Source organism: Tachypleus tridentatus, chromosome 13 (assembly GCF_004210375.1).
Source record: "Tachypleus tridentatus isolate NWPU-2018 chromosome 13, ASM421037v1, whole genome shotgun sequence".
NCBI lineage: Eukaryota > Metazoa > Arthropoda > Merostomata > Xiphosura > Limulidae > Tachypleus > Tachypleus tridentatus.
Window position 1 is genome coordinate 257,094,040 of NC_134837.1, and position 25,597 is coordinate 257,119,636.

The 25,597-nt window shown below is 35.0% G+C and overlaps 1 protein-coding gene across 1 annotated transcript in view; it reads left to right on the forward strand.

Annotated features, from left to right (window-relative positions):
- The first annotated feature begins 1,187 nt into the window (after window positions 1–1,187).
- Window positions 1,188–25,597, forward strand: part of LOC143240585 (uncharacterized) — a 34,971-nt gene continuing 10,561 nt past the window's right edge. Inside the window, exons 1-2 of the mRNA XM_076483264.1 lie at window positions 1,188–1,544; window positions 16,405–16,530. Of these exons, the coding sequence (XP_076339379.1) occupies window positions 1,481–1,544; window positions 16,405–16,530 (190 nt within the window). The 5' untranslated portion in view covers window positions 1,188–1,480. The remainder of the gene's footprint in view (window positions 1,545–16,404; window positions 16,531–25,597) is intronic.

Here is a 25,597-nt window from a genome sequence, read left to right on the forward strand (position 1 = left end):
AGCTATTGGATATCTGTACTATTCCCACCGCGGGGATCGAAACCTAAATTTTTACATTGCAAGTTTCATATAGCATTTCCGTTCTTCAGGATTAATAGTTACTACGTTTTAGACAAAACACATCAGTGATTGTGAAAATTATTTAGGACATGACACTTATGGCCCGACATGGCCAGGTGGTTAAAGCATTCGATTCGTAACCTAAGGGTCGCGGGTTCGAATCCCCGTCACACCAAACATGCTCGCCTTCTCAGCCGTGGGAGCGTTATAGTGTGTCGCTCAATCCCACTATTCGTTGGTAAAAGAGTAACACAAGAGTTGGCGGTGGGTGGTGATGACTAGCTACCTTCTATCTAGACTTTTACTGCTAAATTAGGAATTTTTCTGTCTTGGCTTTTCATCGAACCTAAAAAAAAATTGTAAATCTTGAAAAGTAAAGATTTACTTGATTTTGTGTTTTACTGTCGGTACATTTCCTAAGTTGGCTCAATTTTATGTCTTTACAGTTCTTACGTTTCTAAATTGTTAAACTTTTTTTATGAACCTAGACACGTGTTCTTATAAGAAATAATGATGAAATTATAAAAGTAAAAAACAAAACAAACGAAAACCACAAAACTTATGTTATTAAACTTGCAGCTTTGAGAGTATGAATACTTTGTAATATTTCTACTATAAACTTTACTGAGGTCCTCTGACGACTTAACTGTAAACTTGAGAGCTTATAGTATGGCGGACATGGCTTTGATAGCGCTTTCAACTTTACCTAAAGCAATGTTTATCGACCTACGTCTTTCAGTAAAGAAAACTTTGATTTATGCCACTGCGGTGTACGAAATTGTATTAAACCAGTTTCGTGACATGCGGTTAATATAAGTGAAAGCGAATAAAAGTCCAATATCGACAAAATGAATAAACTGTTCGTAAACCGTTAACGAGTGAGGATTATTATACTTTCGTAGGGGTTGGAAAATACTTTGTTTCATTCACTACTCCCCCCGGTCCCCCCGAGTTGGACATTAAGAGTTGCATTTATTTCCATTTGTCTCCCTCTTTTCAACAACTGTTGGTTTTTTTTTTTTTTAATATCACGTAAATTTGCCTTTACCTACGTGCTTCGCGGTGGCCAGATGATGTCATAAACCCAGTTCGGATAAAATAACCATTCACAAGAAAGGCGAGTAGGCGGAAGTTTCATTCCCAGGTAAGAGTGTAACAGGTTTGGCCCCAAGGCCTAGTCAGCGCCAAAGTGCTGTAGAAACGTGCAGAGATAATGTAGAGAGATCCACTCTTTTCAACTTGTGCTTACGCCATTTACAAAGATAGACATACGGAAAATTGTCACCATAAGTTAACATCGCTATCATGGATAAACGTGCCGTTAAACTGTGTTTTATCATTGTGTAGTATGTCTACAGGGTAATTACAGTTTCTGAACGACAGGAAGAGCGAAGAAAGTAAAACGGGTATCATAAGAGTAATGCAAACGTTTCACTGGCTCATCGCCTCCAGCCTTATCCTGGGAATAGTATCCTTAACTCCAGGTAGGAAAGTTGGTGCTAGTTACACATTTATGTGAACTGTATTTATATTAAACTTCTCGCCTCTGTTAAATTAACGGGTGCTTATGCGTCATTATGACGTAATAATTGAAATAGACGAAATAAAACAGTGGAAGGCAACAAAGGTTATAACTTTTGATATCTCTAACCCCCTCTCTTTCTAGGAGCGGATCCTAGAATTTTGATTCGAGTCATGATCCATTTAAAAAAAAAAAGTTTAGTTTTAATTAGGCTAAGGGTACCTTTGCTTAATAGTTCATCGGAAGAGGTGGTGGTATGGGTGGGATTGAAACTCGTGCCCCCGAATCCTTTAGTGCTTTCTATGTAAATATACCTGTTCTAAATTGAATAGATTAATGGGCTAAGCAAACATGTTTATGTTTTCCATGCAAACAACACCTAAAAGACAATTAGCAGAACTTTTTATCTGTTTACACACGTGTTGGTGAAAGAAAACATGGAAAAATAAAACATGGATTTACTTAATATCTTAACAAACTTGAGGAGCTGAAACTATAATCCCATAATAATCAAGTCAGTTCATCTTTCAGAACGTATTCTCTCAATGGATCTTATAAGTTGAAGCTTCTCTTGCCTGTAAGGCAGTTATGTTTATAACTGGACTAAGTTAACGTAATAATGAACACCATCTTTAACAGCGCTGGTTGTGGTGGAACAACAATGTTGGTATCATATATTTACGTAATAACAACCAACTTTAACAGCACTGGCTGTGGTGGAACAACAATGTTTATATCATATATTTACGTAATAATGATCATCTTTAACAGTACTGGCTGTGGTGGAACAACACTGTACATATCATATATTTACGTAATAATGACCATCTTTAACAGTACTGGCTGTGGTGGAACAACACTGTACATATCATATATTTACGTAATAATGACCATCTTTAACAGCACTGGTTGTGGTGGAATAACAATGTTTATATCATATATTATTTAATAATGAACACCAACTTTATATAAAACAGAAGGATAACGCAGGCTACTTTTAACCACTATACAATAAATATTAATCGATACATGTTAAAAGTATTACTTTGGTGATGACGAATTCTGTTGATGTTATTGTTACTGACCCGACTGAAGCCCACTGATTAATGTGTCGGACTTCAGATCGAGGGTTCGAGATGTGATGCTGATGAATACACTCTATTAAACTTAGCTGTGGGTGCATTATAAAAGCGACAGTCATTTCTGTTATATGTGTTCAGTTCAAAATTATTGGGAGTTTCCTTTGTCGGAACGGCTGATGCTGACATGGCTCTCCTTACGATCAGTAGCCCAGCATTATACAAAACCTCAAGGGTCGCATAAGGTCATTGAGGTCGAAAATACCAATTATGATATTATTGTCAGCATCTGTACATGGAGTGTGAAGTATCTAACATCTGTTTCTTTTGAAGTTGTGCGATGAACAACTTAGACAGAAAGAAGAAATTATACACAGATATGTAACACATCTTTACGTGGTTTACAGAACAAATTATACACAGATATGTAACACATCTTTACGTGGTTTACAGAACAAATTATACACAGATATATAACACAACACATCTTTACGTGGTTTACAGAACAAATTATACACAGATATATAACACATCTTTACGTGGTTTACAGAAGAAATTATACACAGATATATAACACATCTTTACGTGGTTTACAGAAGAAATTATACACAGATATATAACACATATTTACGTGGTTTACAGAAGAAATTATACACAGATATATAACACATCTTTACGTGGTTTGCTTATTATAATGTTCCAACTTACCATATACTTTTTAAATGTTGCTGTATGAAACCATTGAGTTAGCCAGTTCAGCCCTAGGATACACAATTTTAATATTTATTTATGCCAGTGGTCCAGAATTAATTTATAATAATAAAAAAGACGCGGCGTCACACTTCCTGGTTTTACTCTCGAACCCAACCTGTTTATCAACTAGGTTATGACAAGACACGCGAGGTATGTAATATGGATAGAAAGTGTTGCGTTGAAAGTCTTGAGCAAACAGCTCCAAACGATCTCCATAGATTTCACTGGAGCAGGACTTCTAATTGCGGGTCACTTCTATCTACTCCAACTATATTGCTACCGGTTGATTGAGTGCCCATGGTAACCAAGACAGATGTAAAGCTTGGAAACCAGTTGCTTTCAATTAGGTCACTATGGAGTCGTAGAATAAATAACTCTGTGTACTAAATACGACGTTTTTTAATATGTCTGCTTTTGTTTAGGCCTTAAAAAAACTCCTTTTTTTAAATATCGTCTGCATCACGGAAATCAGCACTCGTTCAATACCGAAACACTTATTATGAAGTCAAACAGAGCAACGTATAATTTTCTAACATTTCGCGTAAACAGAGCTATTTTCAGATACAATTAACATAATTCGAAAGAATTATCGCAACGTAATTCGTGTGTAACACAGACTTGATTACGTATAGTTTTGAGTTTAATGAAGCGATTTATAAATTAATTTATTTGATATTTTCAGTCATAAAAATAAAAAAGACATCAACGATGCATGACGTGTTAAAGTCTGATAAGATGACTAACAGCTAAAATTCAGGGTTCGATTATTTACGACACAGTAAATAGCCCAGTTGGTCTCTAAACAGTTTTAATTATATGTCAGTGTTATAGGACACGTGACAGATATTATGTTTAATGTCTGCTGCGTTAATTGGACGTTTTGGTTTAAATATTGTTGGTGCTGTTATATTGTAGGAAAATTGAATATTACAACGTGTTCTCCCTCCTTTGGTCCTGCTTCAAGAGGTATTTGTACTAGTTTTCTCTCGTATATATAAGTTCATAGCTGTGTATGCTTTTTTTTCCCCTTTAATTTGGGGCCACGTGCAATCCAACTACCTTGACTGTTAAACCTATTGATACTCGTGAGGAGATTTAACCTAATTTAATCTTCGAATTTTTGACTTGATTAAGGCGTGCAGGTTATATTATTTGGTTGCTTTGTTTGTTTATTTATGATATCCTGACTGTATGTAAATAAACTCACATCATTGATAGCACGCGCACAAGTTAAATCACATACACAGAAAAACAGACATGTCGCCACAGTCAACTGTGCTTCAATAATTGCTACAGTTTGTAGTTTGGTTTGGTTGTTGTTAAATGTAAAGCTACACTAAAGGCTATCTGCGTTATGCTCACCACGGGCAACGAACACCAAATTTTAGCGTCGTTAGCCAGCATATTTACTACCAAGCCACTGGAGGCGTCATAATTTCTAAGTCATTGTTTTCCAAAAAAAATTCTATGGAGCGAATAGCAAATCAATATTATTTTCTCAGAGCACTCACTTCATTGCGAAAAATATCCAAGTTGCTAAAGCTTTTAGGTAAACAATTTGACATATACTACCAAGCAGGCTTTGATAGCGTTTAGTATAATAAAATATTTGTTAATTTACGGGAAATTCCATGTAAAAGTGGTTTTTAAAGTTTGGTTTGTTTTTAATTTCGCACGAAGCTACACCAGGGCTATCTGCACTATCCGTCCCTAATTTTGCATTGTACGACTAGCTATTCATCACTATTCACCGCCAACTCTTGGGCTACTCTTTTACCAACGAATAGTGGGATTGACCGTCACGTTATAACACCCACACGGCTGAAAGGGCGAGCATGTTTTGGTATGAGGGGATTCGAAGCCGCGACCCTTGGATTACGAGTCGAGTGTCTTAACCACCTGGCCATGTCGGGCCAGGTTTCTAAAGTAAGAATGTCATTTCACACACACACACACACACACACACACACACACACAAAATGGTTTCTTTATTGGAGGCTGTTGGGTAGCTTATAATAAAATAGTACATATGTACTTACTAGAAAATATATAATCACTCTACATTATTAAAGTAGTTTGAATACATATATACATGGAACTGCTGCAGCTCTTGTTTTGCCAATCGAAGTCTCTTAACTTTGTCCTTGTAAAACTGGGTCAAACAAGTTTTCGCTACGTATACAGTCATGGCGCGATAAACAGACCTAACTTACTTTCATTTCATTTTGTACTTTGAAAGAAAAAAAGGCTTACAATAGAATGTAGAGTTTTTTGTTCTCTCAAGCTTCAGTAAAATATTTTAGGAATTATAATATTAGTATTTTGGAAAGTCTAAGGCTATTAGGGCATTTTTATTTTTTGTAATGTTTACTTGTTAATTTAATTTAATAAATACGTTTTTGATTAATATTTTGTCTTTATTACTCGATTTTTATATAGTTCCGAACTGTATTTACATTAAAATATCCAATAACATTAGGCATAGCATAGCTTGGTGGTTAGGGACACGCGAGTCACGAGTTCGAGCCCTATCGCTGGACACACTCATCTCTTCAAACATGAGGGCGTTATAATATGACGGTCAAATTCACCTGTTATTGGTGTTGATTAAATAGCCCTGGTAGAGTTTTGTACGATGCTCAGAAACAAACAAACCCATAAAGTTTATTTTGTTTTCTGAATTTCTGTGCAAAGCTACACGTAAGGCCTCTCTTCGCAGAGCTGTCCATAGTTTAGCACTGATAGACCGGAATATAGGGTTTCCATAGTTTAGCACTGATAGACCGGAATGTAGGGTTTCATTGTATAGTTCGGAAACTTCCATCTGAAGGTTCAAGGAAAGGATTATATAATTATGGAAAGGAAGTTGTGCCCAATTTAAATCCAGAAAGTTGAGATCTCAAATTGTTTGTCTGTTCTTAAGCACAAAGTTACACAACGGGCTATCTGTGTTGTGCCCTCCGTGGGTATCGAAATCTGGTTTTCAGCATCATACGCTGAGCCACTGTAGAGCTCGCTACAGGGGAAGATAAAAATTGTATAATGTGTAATGGAAAATGTCTCAAGTGGAAAAGGCCTAAACTTTCCGTTATGTAGCTGTGTTTAAAATATGATAAATGTCTCACTTTATTTCATTTTTCCCCCCAGTGGCTCAGCAGCATGTCTGCGGATTTACAATGTTAACAACCAGGTTTCGACACCCGTGGTGGGCAGAGCACAGATAGCCCACTGTGTAGCTTTGTGCTTAATTCAACAAACAACAACAACGACTTATTTCATTTTCCGCCATGTTAACCCCTAGGCCACGTCAAGTCCTCTAAAGCTGCATTTTATTTCAATTGGTATACATGTTTATAGCTCACACACAACTTCAACGGGCGAAGTGTGTTGGTGGGGGGGGGGGTGAGCAAAAGGTCGTAATTACGTGTCAGTCCGAGCATGCCAACCACAAGGCTACGTGAAGCTTTCTTAAGCCTTCTAAATAGACATTTTTTGTTAATTCACCGACATCTGAAACAAAATAATTAACAGCCACATGATCCAAAATCTATCGCTACTTCCTCCTCTCTCCAGTGGCGCAGTGGTACGTCTGCAGACTAACAAACGTTAGAAACCGGGTTGCCTAGCCCTGGTAGGCAGACCATAGATGGATAATTGTGTAGCTTTGCACTTAACTACAAGCAAACAAATTTATCGCTAATATATTTACATATAAATTTTTGAAAATCCCAAGACTATATTGTATAAACACTATTAATCTGGTAATAATGTTATTTTAAAGTTAAGTTAGATTCGTTCTGTTATTATATTTTGAAAAAAACGAATCATTTTATTAAGAAAAAATGAAAAGGTGATTTCGATTTAGTGACCTGCTCTACGGAAACAAGAAGGAAAATTATTATTTTATTAAAATATGCTTGTTATTCCTTTCAGTGTTTTAAAATCAGAACCTATCTTGATGTTCAAGTTATTTCAATCTCTTTCAGCTTAACTTTGTTTGTTTGTTTTGAATTTCGCTCAAAGCTACTCGAGGGCTGTCTGTGCTAGCCGTCCCTAATTTAGCAGTGTAAGACTAGAGGGAAGGCAGCTAGTCATCACCACCCACCGCCAACTCTTGGGCTACTCTTTTACCAACGAATAGTGGGATTGACCGTCACATTATAACGCCCCCACGGCTGAAAGGGCGAACATATTGGTGTGCCCGGATTATGAGTCGAACGCCTTAACACGCTTGGTCATGCTGGGCCTTCAGCTTAGCAAGTTAAAGAACCATTAATGATTATTTACTATCTGTTTCGTGCAAAATAAATATGTGAATTTCAGGGAATAACGAGAAAAACATAGGTTAAATATTTTAAAAATTAAAATGACTAATAATTTATTTTGTAATTGTATAAATTGTTAGTTATGAATATCTTACAAGCCACACTTTTGAATATTTGAGCGTATCGTAAAAATAAAACTGTGAAACCTTATAACTAAACCTAGTGCTATCGAAAGGTAGAAATTTCTTTATCAGAGACAAACTGGGAAATTGCACCGTAAGCACTTAATCGATGTGTTTCGTGAGCGATATATATTATTATCAAAATATCTATTGTATGAATTACACATTTATGAGTTTCTCCCCAGTTGCTGAACGATAAAAAAATTGGATTTTTATACCCGAGGTGGACACAGCACAAATAGTCCATTGTGTATCGTTGTGCTTAACTACAAACAAATAAAAAGCACATTGATGATATTTACACATGTAAAATATATTGAAATAGCTTAAACAAGATCAGCTTTTAAAAGTGCTACTACGAATCACATTATCGAAGCTTCCAATATTATGTTTTATTTATAAAGCATAATAATTAAGAAATCTTAGCTTGTTATAATTTATAAGGAAATATTTTATGGTTAGTGTACAATTAATTTTTCGAGCGCCATTTTGTTTAGGGTTACCGAATTACCTCCGGATACCTCGTGATTAGTAGAGCATTAATTTTCTGTCGGTTTCATCTTGTTGATCAATCTGACTTTTAGCTGTAATTGTGATAAAAATGGAGTATGATACTTTTTACAGCTGTGCTTCCATTTTATCTGGTTATTTATCTTTACACAACAATGATGTTTGTTCCAGTTTCTCGAAACGTGATAATGTTAATGCCGTTTTCCTTTGTACCAAGACGTAACCAAGTCTAACGTGAGAGTAATAGTTGTAAAGTTATGGCTATTTAAAGTTAAAGCATTCCACTAAGCAGTGTATTTTATAGCGATTTGCATGAAGAAGTTAGATTTGTTATCCTTTGCTTGATACCATCATGAAGAACCTTCCACATGCAGTGAACTGTGCTGAACAACAGAGTCCTCTATGGGGATAAAAAGAAAAGAAATATGCAAAGAACTTTTTTGGTTAATCTTAAGTTTTCATAAAGTTTAATAATAGAATCACAGCACATTACTCAAACAAGAAAATGTGAGACTAAAAATTTTAAAACAAACATCGATTTTAAACTGTAAAATGTTACTGCAATGATATAATTAAATATATATTTTTCGCTTTCCTTGTGTCCATAGCAGGATAATGACAAAATTAGCAGTGGTGAAACCTTCTACAAGAGTGTCTGGGATGGCTGATATTCTTACAACAACACACGCATTGACTTGTTCGCACAACAGAGTGTAGGTGGCTTTGATCGGGGCCTAATAAATTTAGAGGCCCTCTTTGATGCGTAAGTCCACCTAACCCGATGTGACGTAAGCGCAGAGAGAGGGTAATAAAACTGGGGTTAAAGTCAAGGTCAAGACGCTGCCAAAGATAACTTTAGTTTTTACAGCATTTTTACCGCAGTGTGAATGCATTGAATCGTCTTGATGCAATATTCTGTCTGGCTGAGATATAGGAACAGATTTGAGGACATGTAATTCATAAACATTTTAATATATTATTCTGAACAACATAGTATGAGTCAGTCATTAAAACACAATAAAATGTATTCGATTTCGTGCTGGAAAAAAAACAACACTTTATTAGATGAAGGATTGACATCAAAACGTCACGTATTCTCCAACCAGTACGCTTCCGTTACTCCAGTTTTTCAAACACCCGTGTTCTTTGTAACAATAATAATGGAAGCTTATTTCTAAAAAAATCACCCATCTTGGACTATGCATTCCTTGGGACTCAGCGCATGAAACAAAACAAAAATTCAATATACTAAGAAACCAAATAAACACAACCATAAAACTATGCTCACCAGATAAAATTAACGATGAATTAGACAAAATAAAACAATACTTCATCAACATCAATAAGTTTCCTCCACACACCGTAGAAAACATTATACGCACACACCTAGACAGAAAGCAAAATCAACCAACAAAAGTAAATATACCCCACGATTTAAAAAATCACGAAACCATATACTGCTGCATACCATATGTTCCCGACATCAGCAGAAAAATAACCAACATTTAGCAAAAAACTAGTAACAAAATATGACATTCCAGTTAATACCAAATTTATTCAAAAACCAGGCACAAAACTGAGGTCTATCCTATGGAAAAACTACACTGACAAACACCACACCAACATTATTTATAAAATACAATGTGATAACTGCCACGACTTCTATATTGGAGAAACAAGTGGAAAAATGGAAACCAGATTCAAAGAACACAAAAAATCACCTTCACATGTTTTCAAACGCTGTAAATCAAATAAGCATAACATAACCATAGAAAACACTCAAATACTAAATAAAGAAACAAACATAAACAAACGCAAAATTAAAGAAGCCTTACTTATACAACAACTCAAGCCCAAAATAAACCAATATAAAGGAACGCCTTTATACCTATATTAATAAATATAATCAAACCTCTAAGCACGCACTCTACATTCCTGCACTCAGTTACACAACCCCCCTTCAAATATGTGGTCAGCTATCGGTCAGTTATCACTTTCTTTCTTTGTAAACCTGACGATGACCGAAGAAGGTCGAATCGTGGTTCGCTTCTCTACATAAAAATTTTCTCAACCCAAACATATATATTTCTAATTTCTCTGTTGGTTTACTCTGAACTGGAATTGTGAGACTTAAAAACTTGTCTCTAATATTAAATTATTGCTTACCAATAAGTTTATTTCTTGGTGGTTCAGTGTTGAGGTAGCAAACTTACGACGCAAAAAATCGGGTTTTGGTATCCGTGGTGTGGTCTGTGCTTCACGCTAAACAAACGACAACAAAAGAAATAACGTTAAATCGTTTTCTGTCAAACTTGTTACAGTTTCTATATTATCTTTAGTAAAGTACACGTTGCTTATGTATTCTTTAATAGTAAATAAACGATCTTTTAATTTATCTCTTTAGGGTTAGCTTAACCACTCATGAATTAAAATTCAATACCGGTTAATGAATATAACATTTTCTATTGAAGATAAGACACATATGCCTTATATTTAGTTTGAATTTCGCGCAAAACTACACGAGAGCCCTCTGCGCTAGCCGTACCTAATTTAGCAAGATAAGACTAAAGGTAAGACCATCCACCGCCAACTCTTGGGTTACTCTTTTACCAACGAATAGTGGGATTGACAATCACATTATAATGCCCCCAAGACTAAAAGGGCGAGCATGTTTGGTGTGACCCTCGACCCTTGGATTACGAGTCTAGTGCCTTAAGAACCTGGCCATGCCAGGCCATATGTCTTTATAACGATGCATGTCCTGAATAGTGAAAAACACTGAATAATATTTTATGGCTAGGGTGATGGTGGTAACTCTTTCGACAACTTTATTATTTAATTATTAATTATTTAATTGTTATATATAATTTTGTTTGTTAATATTAACATTAATTACGGGCTCTTTTTCGCTTCAATGTACTAATTTTTTATTTCTTTCTTTAGACGTGATTTTCGACGCTGTTGTAAAATTATTTATTTTGTTTCTAGCTCTCTGTCCTGTTCTCTCATACTTACCTCACATTTTGTCCTGTTCTCTCATATTTACGTCACATTCTTGAATCTTTCTTCTTATGTTCTGGTCTCTTATGTTTTCTTGTCATGTCAGTGGTCTCACTTTTTTGTTCAGACGTGTTTGGTTTATTATGATTGGCAGAAGTGTAGCTGTTTCAAAGTGATGTTCAGTCATGCTTGAAGTTAACAGCAGTATATAGAATTGTTTATCGACGTGTTTGGTTTATTATGATTGGCAGAAGTGTAGCTGTTTCAAAGTGATGTTCAGTCATGCTTGAAGTTAACAGCAGTATATAGAATTGTTTATCGACGTGTTTGGTTTATTATGATTGGCAGAAGTGTAGCTGTTTCAAAGTGATGTTCAGTCATGCTTGAAGTTAACAGCAGTATATAGAATTGTTTATCGACGTGTTTGGTTTATTATGATTGGCAGAAGTGTAGCTGTTTCAAAGTGATGTTCAGTCATGCTTGAAGTTAACAGCAGTATATAGAATTGTTTATCGACGTGTTTGGTTTATTATGATTGGCAGAAGTGTAGCTGTTTCAAAGTGATGTTCAGTCATGCTTGAAGTTAACAGCAGTATATAGAATTGTTTATGGATTTTTAAATTATAAAAAGTAAAATATTTTAGTAACACGAATTGTAATTGTTTTTATTTTTTGAAGGCTTACACGAGATTGTAAACTTAAAGAGAATTTTTTACTTGGATTAACACTGTTTTGCATAATCTTTTGATAGTAATTAAAATTGGTTAATAATATAGCTTTATTTATTTTTACTACACTAGGGTACTGCTTTCTGGGTTAAATCTGTGTCAGTTAGTTCTGATTTATTTACTGAGTCTTAAAATAAACTTACCGTTTTGTTCTACTTTTCTTGTACTGTAATCGTAGATTTTTGTGAAATACGGGTTTTATAGTCTCTTTATGCTTCAGTTTCTTTACAAAATACAATTTTAATGGGCATTTTTTACTGAAATCATCAAAATATACATTTTTCCGACTCATCGGAGGGACTAGCGTTATAAATGGTTTATTGTGTTGTCACAAATGGTTGGCTTTCAAAATCAACCTAGTTTGTATTTCTTTATAAATTCACTCTGAATATCTTATTGTGCAACCTATATATGCATGTATGTACATATATATATTAATTCAATGTTTTAATTTAGATGCTAGTTAGAAGGCGCTAAGATCGAGCAATTTCGACTGATATCTAGATAAAGGTACATTGCTTATAAATAAGATAATCAGTGAAGCATTGAGTTAGTTCAGTGAAGTGTGTATTCAGAAGCTATTTAGTAGTGACTGAAAACTGAATAAAATATCGAGTGTATGAAAGATTGAGTGCTTGTTGATCGAGATATCAAGTGTAGACAATCTGTAAATTAAGGTTGTTATGAAACAAATAAATTTATGTTAAACGTTCCCGGTGTATTATTCTTTTAATAATTTCAAAGTTTATGTTTATTTTTTTAAACTGAGGCCTACAACTTGCGATAAAATAAACCTAATCTATAGTAAAGGATACTGAAAAAAATTACTTAATTCTTTTTTGTTATCTGTACTGGCCGCGCCATATTTTCACCAAATAATTTAAGAGAAATTATCCTACGAAAGTACACGTTACAATACTGATGTTGGAAGAAGGGTTATTTTGATGAACATAAAACAGAGCCTTTACTAAACGCCAACTTGTAATTGACAACAACCCGATCACGAAGCGAAACTGAAACCGTATTAAAAGTGATGAAACATTTGAGATAAGATAAAGAACGAGCCAGCCAGAAAATTAAAATATAATTAAGGATAAAGAAACCGAAAATTAAAAGAAGACCGATAAGAAATTTGGAATATGATCAAGAAGTGAAAGACATAAAAAGAAAGTAAACGTGATTGAATACAAATCGATGAAGCTAATGGACATGTACAAAGATATTACAACAACACATCTGTAGAAATATAGAGAGATTAAAATGATAAAGTCGAAGAAGTATACAAATAAATCAGTGACAGAATAATCAAAATATGAAAAAAAGGTAAATGCAATTATCAAACCAACCACACATCTTTACGCATCTGCTCAATAATTCTTACCTAAAACACCAATTGCTTAAAAAATTGAAGAGAACAACACAACTGGTCTTTACTTAAGATTACCACTTCTGTGTCCGCTGTTACTGCAGGACCTTCTTGGACTACTACATCCAGTTTTAGAACTTAGGAGGTTGACTCAATAATATCATCTGGTTGACAAATCAATGTGCTGTGATGGAAGGGTACCATGGGAGATATATGATGTTCAATTCAAAATAATTGCTATAGTTAATAGGTGGAACAGTGAATAACAGGATAGTCTTCCTGCTACCCTTTTTAAAACAACAGTTTTAAGAGCAGCAAGTAACCTTCAACTATGGCAACTACCAAACACTGATAGGTGTCTCACCCTCCAGGTTCAGAATAACACATCATAAGGTAGCATTTGGCTAAAACATGCAAAATAAAGAAAACACCTTTAGACAAACTTGTAAAAGACTTGTCTCGTTGTCTTACCCAGACGCTCCCCGTGAAATGACGGATGTGTTGACACATGATTGACATATATAGACGTCATAAAAGATGAAGGAATGAGAATTGTGTTGAAGCAAAGCAGTAGTACATTCGTAAAGAAAGCTCTACAATTGGCGATGGAACAAATAAACCATCACAAACTTACTGGATCGTCATAACGAGTAATATTTATACATCAATTTACCCCTGGAAACAGTCCAGAAGACCTGAAAAGATTAATTAGACAACTAGTTCACAGAACTGAGAAAATAAATAACAAGACTACGGATTTTCAAGTGTAACTTGAAAGAATATAATACCAGGAACTTTAGACAATGACCTCCCAAAAGATACCCGAAAGAAGAAACTGTTAATGATGTGGAATATCTGATCATTACGGCCAAGACTGTGAGGAATTAACAGCTGTTAATACAACAAAGAGACAACAATGAAAATCACAATCATATCAAAGGAACAACTTGATTTTTGACACACACACTGAATTCTCAATCACTACTCAATAAATACTTTACCGAACTAACTCAATGATTAACTGGTTCTCATATTTATAGACCATGCACCATTATTCAGATATTAACCGAAGCTTCTGTTTCTTGACGCTATGCGTTCTATGGCTAATACTTAAATTAAAAACATTAACATATATTTCACAACAATATATGTAATAAAACGTGAGGTGTTTTCGATACAATCCATATTCAGTCTCACACACTTTCTTCCCTTTTTATCCGACGTGGCCAGGTGGTTGCGGGTTCGAATCCTGGTAGCACCAAACATTCTCACCCTTTCAGCCGTGGGGGCGTTATAATATTACGATCAATCCCACTATTCGTTGGTAAAAGAGTAGCCCAAGAGTTGGCGGTAAGCGGTGATGACTAGCTGCCTTCCCTCTAGTCTTACACTGCTAAATTAGAGACGACTAGCGCAGATACCCCTTGTGTAGCTTTGCGCGAAATTAAAAAAAAAATTCTTCCCATTTTATACTTGTCCACTAGTATCATTTGAAAGCTGATTTCTGAGAGGAAACATTTTTATTAATTTTAAGAAACTTGTCAACAAAACTGTCCAATGTTTAAACGGTTTAAGTCTTTTAAAACGTAGCTTTCTCCACTGGAATATCGCTGTGACAGTTAATAAAGTTCCTCAGTGAGTCAGTCGCCTGTAGCTTTACGGACTTCCAATGCTACAATCCGGGGTTCGAGTCCCCGTGGTGGGTACAGTGCAGGTAGCTTATCGTGTAATTTTGCGCTGAAATACAACAGCAACAATCGAACAAAATGTGTATTATTGTTATACGCGAGGCTGATGGTTAAGCCAGTTTACTTACAATTCAGGGTTCGAATCACCTCATCGAACAGGCTCTTCCTTTTACCCGAGGAGACGTTATCATCTCAGTATCCGTTCGTAAAAAAAAAAAAAGTATCTAAAGATTTGGCAGTGAATATTGTTGACTAGTTGCCTTTCTTCTAGGGAGCCCCCAATGGCATAGCGTTATGCCTGTGAACTTATGATGCTAGAAACCGGGTTTCGATACCTGTTGTGAGCAAAACAGAGATAGCCTATTGTGTATCTTTGTACTTAATTCCAAACAAACAAACTGTCCACCTTGGTCAATCTAACCTCGGATTTTAGTGTCGTAGGTCCGTAAGTTTATCGCTGACCCACCGGAGACCTCGATAAGTATCTATTTTTATTAATGTGTATAAAACATTATTTAAATATCTATTTTTATTAATGTGTATAAAAGATTATTTAAGTATTTATTTTTATTAATGTGTATAAAAGATTATTTAAGTATCTATTTTTATTAACGTGTATAAAAGATTATTTAAGTATCTATTTTTATTAACGTGTATAAAACATCATTTAAGTATCTATTTTTATTAACGTGCATAAAACATTATTTAAGTATCTATTTTTATTAGCGTGTATAAAACATTATTTAAGTATCTATTTTTATTAACGTGTATAAAACATTATTTAAGTATCTATTTTTATTAACGTGTATAAAACATTATTTAAGTATCTATTTTTATTAATGTGTATAAAACATTATTTAAGTATCTATTTTTATTAACGTGTATAAAACATTATTTAAGTATCTATTTTTATTAACGTGTATAAAACATTATTTAAGTATCTATTTTTATTAATGTGTATAAAACATTATTTAAGTATCTATTTTTATTAATGTGTATAAAACATTATTTAAGTATCTATTTTTATTAACGTGTATAAAACATCATTTAAGTATCTATTTTTATTAACGTGTATAAAACTATTTAAGTATCTATTTTTATTAATGTGTATAAAACATTATTTAAGTACCTATTTTTATTAATGTGTGTAAAACATTATTTAAGGGTTCACCGAAACACGTACCTCTTCCATACATGTTTTTTGTTAACTGTTGTCAATAAATTTCTTTCTAATGTTTCTATATATTACAGTTTTTACAGCCTCTAATCCATGTAATGAAGAAACGGAATTTACCTGCAGAAGTAATTCGACAATTTGTATTCCTCTGATTCTCCTGCGGAATGGTGAACCAGATTGTCCAGACAGATCAGACGAAGGTAAGAACACACTGATCACATGGTTTACTAAGGTGTGCCCGGCATGGCCAAGTGATTAAGGCATTCGACTCGTAATCTGAGGGTCGCGAGTTCGAGTCCCCCTTACACCAAACATGCTCGCCCTTTCAGCCGTGGGGGCGTTACAATGTGACGGTCAACCCCACTATTCGTTGGTAAAACAGTAGCCCGAGAGTTGGCGATAGGTGGTGATGACTAACTTCCTTCCCTCTAGTCTAGTCTTACACTGGTAAAATAGGGACAGCTAGCGCAGATAGCTCTCGTGAAGCTTTGTGTGAAATTCAGAAACAAACATACACACACTAACTCGTTCTGCATGTGAAACAAACAAACACGTAATTTTAAGAAACTTTTGAAAGACAATTATCAGAAGCTTTATTACCCGAGTAATTTCGAATGGTAGTCTTTTCTTCATCTGGTACAAACAAACTTAAGTGGTCCAAATACAGACACTGACTTATGATATGAGTATTACAGCGCGTGCAGACAATTTTGAAATGTGTCATGGTTGGTTGTCACCATACAATCAGTGTAACATTGTAAGACAACTTTAATTAATGTCATAAGAAAGTGCTTTTGGTTTTGCAAAAGTTTACGGTTTCATGTGAGGTCGAAGCGGCATGACTGTTTAAAAAAACAGGTAAAGTTGAGCGATAAGGAAAGTCACGTAAGTTGCTCTAGTATTAACCTTGGGTTCCACTGGTAACGTGTGCAAGGCCTGTCCCAGCTGAACGACACAGAAGTTCAGTGTGGGCCTAAAGGCAATGTTTGAAATTTACAAAATAGTCGTTCCTTCCAAATAAATGCAAATACGGACAAGAAATGCTAATCTATATGTCCTTCAACCAGGTTGTTCACTGTTGTGGGCGAGTACAATGATCTGCGGGAATTTTTAACGTGGCATGAACAGCCTCGAAAATTCTGGTAGTCAAACAGAACAAAAGATTTTCTCTTTTATTTGTAAAAAGTCAAATTATTTAAGATAATCTGAGATTGTATTTTAAAATTATTATTACTTACGGAGATATTGGGAAGTAATGCAATATGTTATAATTATTCCATCACATGAGGTTTCGCAGAGTTAAAGTGTCAAAATAATTTTCCTATCAATATTAAAAAAATAAAACTGCCTTATTAAACAGGTAAATGTATGTGTTCTTTTTTTCTGGGTGTACATATCATTTTGAAATTATACTTAAATGATTTTTTGCATATCCATAATTTTTAGAGAACTCTTAAAGTAAATTTAGGCTTCACAGAAGTTTTCAATTGTTCCTTAGTATATTGTAGTGCGTATTATCGGTCTCTACGATCGATTCAAATGTCTCTAATAGTATTTAAATATAAGCATTCTAAATATGTGTAAAAGTTGTCTTGTTATAGCGCCATCTATTGCAAGACGGTAAAACTTTCAATAATAGGGGAATAATTTTTTTTTTTTCCAAGTGTATATGTAAATCCGGTTCAAACAAAATTAGCGAGTTATTCATATGAAAAAATATCCGGATGTGATTGCCTTAAATTTTATAAAACTATTGTCTTCATAAAATATTTAGTGCAATTAAACGATTTTTTGTTATCGCCCAATTAAATTGTTGCTGTGTATGTCATAAATCAACTAATATAAAAAGAAACAATTATTGAACACTAACGTGGCCTACAGTTTCGTTTATCATGATTAATTTGTACGCCCAGTTCCTACTGATGCATATTAATAGGGTAGAAGGTTATAATGTCATCAGCATGGAGGATGTTTAACTATAAGTTAGTTTGCAAGTTTAACTAAAGATGGCAAACGTGTTTCTGTATTTCGTACTCGCGTACGAACACTCACGACAACCGACAAGTCGGGGTTTTGTGCTGTTCCAGACTAATAAAAATGCTTTTTTCTTTATTTTTCATCGTAATTGCTTTACCCATTTAAAACCACAGTTAAGCATCTAATTCGAGCATTATTTAAAATTAGATTAGCATGGGTCATTAATTAACCTGCCAAGGCGAAGAACCGATATTCTGTGGTTCGCACTCTTTACAACTGGAAAAAAAAGTGTTTCGCATAGTGGGGTCGTGGGTGTATTATAAGAGTGTTGATTAAACCCTACTGTTCGGTGTGACAAAAGCAGCATTTCAAAATTAGGAGTGGCTACTGTGTTACTTAAGGGATAATGGAATTGAACATCACATTATAACATTTCCACGGATGGAAAAACGAACATATTAGCTGACCAAGTGTTAAATCCGTAACTTGCAAGACTAGCACCCTAACCGCTGGACCGTGCCAAGCCAAATGTAGACTAATTTTTAGTACAGTTCACATATAGGATACAAAATATAATTATGCTTTTTTTTTAATGAATAATAGTTATCAAGTATTAAAAACATTAGCGACATAAGGCAATGTAACAAAATGAATAATTTACTGGATTACCAGAGCGGTAGCCGTTTGTTATGCCAGTTTTTACATGTCAACCAAATGCTTGTTTTATGTCTTATATCATACGCATAGAACAACAATTAGTAGCTAACGAACACTATTGTTTGTTAGTTCTCAGTGTAACAAAGCTTTACTTAACTGTAAGTTTCTTAAGTTTTCTGAATATTGTCATCTACCGACACTTATTTATAATAAAAACATTTTTAAAATTAGCAGTTAAATAAAAGTACATTATACTTAGCAGATCAATCTTCTCTGCTCAGAAGATGTTCCCCGGTGAGTTAGCGGTAAGTTTACAACTATAAACTCCGAGATTCGATTTATCGCGGTGGACAGAAGTGCGATAACCCTTTATCTTTGAGCTGAAACCACTAATTCTCAGAAAGTGTAGAAAACCTTCGTACATTATTAAGTGAATTTTACCAAAATAAGGCGGCACTTTGTACTTTTCTCAAAGCTTTTAGAAAATAAATAAGTTTATTGATTGCTTGAAATTAAGCACAAATCTATACAATGGGCTATCTCTGGTCTGCCCATCATGGGTATCGAAACACATTTTCTAACAGTGTGAGTCTGCAGACTGGTGGGCAAATAATGTTTATTTTCATTCACGTTTTTATGCAATGCTTTGAAACTTCTTAAGTTGCTTTTGTTATTAGACTGGTTGGAAGCAAATCTCAGTTTGCTGTCTGACAGAATGTACAACAAGAACGGTGATTCGAATCTCCTCGTGCTAATTGAAGATTGACCTACATTAAACTAGTACCTACTGTTACATTACATCTGGCCTGGCATGGCCAGGTGGTTAAGGCACTAGACTCGTAATCCGAGAGTCCCGGGTTCGAATCTCCGTCACACCAAACATGCTAGCCCTTTAAGCCGTGACGGCGTTATAATGTTACGGTCAATCCCACTATTCGTTGGTAAAAGAGTAGCCCAGTTGGCGGTGGGTGCTGATGTCTAACTGCTTTCCTCTAATCTTACACTGCTAAATTAGGGACGGCTAGCGCAGATAGCTCTCATGTTGCTTTTTGCGAAATTCAAAACAAACAGATTACATCTACAACTAGTTTACTGAACACGTTAGAGTTTCTTTATCACTCTCACCAAAGTAAGCGGCATGAAAAGAAGTCAATGATTTTGAGATCGATACCTTAAAGATCAAAGAGTCTCCAATCGAAACCAATCTTTTGACAATCTTAATTCTTTATGATACCCTACGATGAGCTCGAGGGCTTTATAAAGCTAAGATTCGGGTTTCGATACTTTTGAGTTGAACACAGAAATTCCTAGACGCCGGAAACGAGAAGGCCAACAGGTCTTTACTTCCCCTCTTTTCAAAATGTGAACCCATACCTCCATTTTAACAGCATGAAAGAGACAATTTTCGCATATTTCCGTTTTTGTATCGTCTATTGACAAGATGTAATTGCGTGGGCGGGAAATTTATTTATTTCCACAATCCGAATAAAAAAAATCAACAATAGGCTAAAATCTACAATTAGGGCTAAACTTCAGATTTATTTTAAGTATTTCATTCATTGTAATTGTTAATAAAACTATGTCAAAAGAAAAATAAAATTTAAAATATAAATTTCAATATTGTTTCTTATTGAACATTTACGAGGATATATATTACACAATTTTTCAAAAGTTAATGTCACGACGTTACTGGTTTCTTTTGTGACAGAAACAAAATGCGATCGTGTGATGGACAACTAAGAATTGGTTTGTTTGTTTCTGAATTTCGCGCAAAGCTACACGAGGGCTCTCTGCGCTAGCCGTCCCTAATTTAGCACTGTAAGGCTACAGGGACAGCAGTTAGTCATCACTACCCACTGCCAACTCTTGGACTACTCTTTTATCAACGAATAGTGGGATTGACCGTCACATCATAACGCTTTCATGGCTGAAAGTGCGAACATGTTTGGTGTGATGGGGATTCGAACCCGCGACTCTCGGATTACGAGTCGAACGCCTTAATCCATTTGATCATCGCGGGCTTGAGACTTGGTTGAGATGTTTACTGAAGTAACAGCGACCACATTTTTTTTGGTACGAGCAATACACCTATACAAACAGATATTGAATGAAACATTGATTAACTGATTTTAAAGTTTTGTTATTTGTGACACGATCTGCCTGATTTACATTGACAAAGTTCAAGGTTACCTCTGAGTTTGTCACGTAATAAAGTTGTTTTTTTTATTAGGATCCAGGACGATTTTAATTCTTACGATATATATAGAGACAAGATGTCTTGTTTTTGCTTAGAAATAAATGACAATATAGAGTAACACTATTTAAATTATTTTATTTTCCATACTAATAAACCGAAATTCGCGAGTCGATTATTTCGATTTTTTTCTCTCCAGATGGTATATGGAATTCTCAAGTGGAAGTTATTTTGGACAAAGTTGAGTGTGTTTGTGTTGTTGTTGTTGTTTTGAATTAAGCACAAAGCTACACAATGGGTTATCTGTGATCTGCCCACCACGGGTATCGAAACCCGGTTTTTAGCGTTGTAAGTCCGCAGACATACCGCTGAGCCACTCTAGGGCGATTTGCAAGAAAGAAAGATTTACACCAGAGAACCCTAAAAATGTGTGTGTGTTTTCTTTTAGCAAAACCACATCGGGCTATCTGTTGAGCCCACCGAGGGGAATCGAACTCCTGATCTTAGCGTTGTAAATCCGTAGACTTACCGCTGTACTAGCGGAGGGCATGATAAAGTTGAATGAAAATAACTTAGCTTTTTCAACTGTTAGATAATTTACGTTCTTATTTACAGCCTGAGGTATATGGCAACATCACTGAATCAGTCCTACAAAACACACACGATATTGTCTAGGTTGAAGTCGAAGACAATAGTTTTATGAAGGTATCATAGATAAGTGATCTTAGGTTTAATTACTGTGTTGATTTCTTTGGGGAATAACCTAGTTTATGTAGCAACTAACACTATGCTAATCTGAATATTATTGTGTTCGTAGTGAGATGTCTGTACATATTCAGTCAAGTTTTGTACATAAAGTACAGTTAACACACATGTATCTGAAGCTAAGCTCATTTTGGGTCATTGACTGTGTAAGTTTCCTGTATAGCCTCAAAGGGGTCTCTGACACCACTGGTGTTGCTGTATAGTAAAAATAACTAATATCCAAGAACTTCCCTATATCACTTATGAATGTAAGAGAAACACGTGACCTATTTATGTTGGTTAAAATCTGTTTAGGTCTCCATCTTTATTCGGGTTTATAACAAAATCGTAACGATAATAACAAGTATAACAAAGACGTTTGTCCTGAAAACCACTTGTGAAAAACAAGGTAGAGATACGAAGTGTACCACCACCAGTATGTAATCATGACTAGATTAGATAATAAAACCACCAGGATACCACCACCAGTATGTTATCATGACTAGATTAGATAATAAAACCGCCAGGATACCACCACCAGTATGTAATCATGACTAGATTAGATAATAAAACCACCAGGATACCACCACCACTATGTTATCATGACTAGATTAGATAATAAAACCACCAGGATACCACCACCAGTATGTTATCATGACTAGATTAGATAATAAAACCACCAGGATACCACCACCAGTATGTAATCATGACTAGATTAGATAATAAAACCACCAGGATACCACCACCAGTATGTTATCATGACTAGATTAGATAATAAAACCACCAGGATACCACCACCAGTATGTTATCATGACTAGATTAGATAATAAAACCACCAGGATACCAACGACTAGTTTAGACAACAAAACCACCAGGATACCACCACCAGTATGTTATCATGACTAAATTAGATAACAAAACCACCAGGATAACACCACTAGTATAACCAGGATGTCATTACTAGATTAGATAACAAAACCACCAGAATACCACCACCAGTATAACAAGGATACTACGAATAGTTTAGATAACAAAACCACCAGGATACCATGACTGGATTAGATAACAAAACCACCAGGATACCACCACCAGTATAACAAGGATACTACAAATAGTTTAGATAACAAAACCACCAGGATAACACCACTAGTATAACCAGGATGTCATTACTAGATTAGATAACAAAACCACCAGAATACCACCACCAGTATAACGAGAATACTACAACTAGTTTAGATAACAAAACCACCAGGATACCATGACTAGATTAGACAATAAAACCACCAGGATACCACCACCAGTATAACAAGGATACTACAAATAGGTTAGATAACAAAACCACCAGGATACCACCACCAGTATAACAAGGATACTACAAATAGTTTAGATAACAAAACCACCAGGATACCACCACCAGTATAACAAGGATACTACAAATAGTTTAGATAACAAAACCACCAGGATACCACCACCAGTATAACAAGGATACTACAAATAGTTCAGATAACAAAACCACCAGGATACCACCATCAGTATAACCAGGATGCTATGACAAGATTAGATAACAAAACCACCAGGATACCACCACCAGTATAACCAAGATACCATGACTAGATTAGAATCATAGTATTATTCTGCACCAGTTCTCACTATGTTAATAATGACAAATGTTTGAAATTTGTTTTAACAAACAAACACTTTGACCTCATTCACAAGGAAACAAAATCCAGTGCTTCAGTTGTATTTAACCGTCTGAGTCTCTCTAGTTTAAACAGAATATTAGGTTTAACCCAGTCTGAGTCTCTCTAGTTTAAACAGAATATTAGGTTTAACCCAGTCTGAGTCTCTCTAGTTTAAACAGAATATTAGGTTTAACCCAGTCTGAGTCTCTCTAGTTTAAACAGAATATTAGGTTTAACCCAGTCTGAGTCTCTCTAGTTTAAACAGAATATTAGGTTTAACCCAGTCTGAGTCTCTCCAGTTTAAACAGAATATTAGGTTTAACCCAGTCTGAGTCTCTCTAGTTTAAACAGAATATTAGGTTTAACCCAGTCTGAGTCTCTCCAGTTTAAACAGAATATTAGGTTTAACCCAGTCTGAGTCTCTCTAGTTTAAACAGAATATTAGGTTTAACCCAGTCTGAGTCTCTCTAGTTTAAACAGAATATTAGGTTTAACCCAGTCTGAGTCTCTCTAGTTTAAACAGAATATTAGGTTTAACCCAGTCTGAGTCTCTCTAGTTTAAACAGAATATTAGGTTTAACCCAGTCTGAGTCTCTCTAGTTTAAACAGAATATTAGGTTTAACCCAGTCTGAGTCTCTCTAGTTTAAACAGAATATTAGGTTTAACCCAGTCTGAGTCTCTCCAGTTTAAACAGAATATTAGGTTTAACCCAGTCTGAGTCTCTCTAGTTTAAACAGAATATTAGGTTTAACCCAGTCTGAGTCTCTCTAGTTTAAACAGAATATTAGGTTTAACCCAGTCTGAGTCTCTCTAGTTTAAACAGAATATTAGGTTTAACCCAGTCTGAGTCTCTCCAGTTTAAACAGAATATTAGGTTTAACCCAGTCTGAGTCTCTCTAGTTTAAACAGAATATTAGGTTTAACCCAGTCTGAGTCTCTCTAGTTTAAACAGAATATTAGGTTTAACCCAGTCTGAGTCTCTCTAGTTTAAACAGAATATTAGGTTTAACCCAGTCTGAGTCTCTCTAGTTTAAACAGAATATTAGGTTTAACCCAGTCTGAGTCTCTCTAGTTTAAACAGAATATTAGGTTTAACCCAGTCTGAGTCTCTCTAGTTTAAACAGAATATTAGGTTTAACCCAGTCTGAGTCTCTCTAGTTTAAACAGAATATTAGGTTTAACCCAGTCTGAGTCTCTCCAGTTTAAACAGAATATTAGGTTTAACCCAGTCTGAGTCTCTCTAGTTTAAACAGAATATTAGGTTTAACCCAGTCTGAGTCTCTCTAGTTTAAACAGAATATTAGGTTTAACCCAGTCTGAGTCTCTCTAGTTTAAACAGAATATTAGGTTTAACCCAGTCTGAGTCTCTCTAGTTTAAACAGAATATTAGGTTTAACCCAGTCTGAGTCTCTCTAGTTTAAACAGAATATTAGGTTTAACCCAGTCTGAGTCTCTCTAGTTTAAACAGAATATTAGGTTTAACCCAGTCTGAGTCTCTCCAGTTTAAACAGAATATTAGGTTTAACCCAGTCTGAGTCTCTCTAGTTTAAACAGAATATTAGGTTTAACCCAGTCTGAGTCTCTCTAGTTTAAACAGAATATTAGGTTTAACCCAGTCTGAGTCTCTCTAGTTTAAACAGAATATTAGGTTTAACCCAGTCTGAGTCTCTCTAGTTTAAACAGAATATTAGGTTTAACCCAGTCTGAGTCTCTCTAGTTTAAACAGAATATTAGGTTTAACCCAGTCTGAGTCTCTCTAGTTTAAACAGAATATTAGGTTTAACCCAGTCTGAGTCTCTCCAGTTTAAACAAAATATTAGGTTTAACCCAGTCTGAGTCTTTCTAGTTTAAACAGAATATTAGGTTTAACCCAGTCTGAGTCTCTCTAGTTTAAACAGAATATTAGGTTTAACCCAGTCTGAGTCTCTCTAGTTTAAACAGAATATTAGGTTTAACCCAGTCTGAGTCTCTCTAGTTTAAACAGAATATTAGGTTTAACCCAGTCTGAGTCT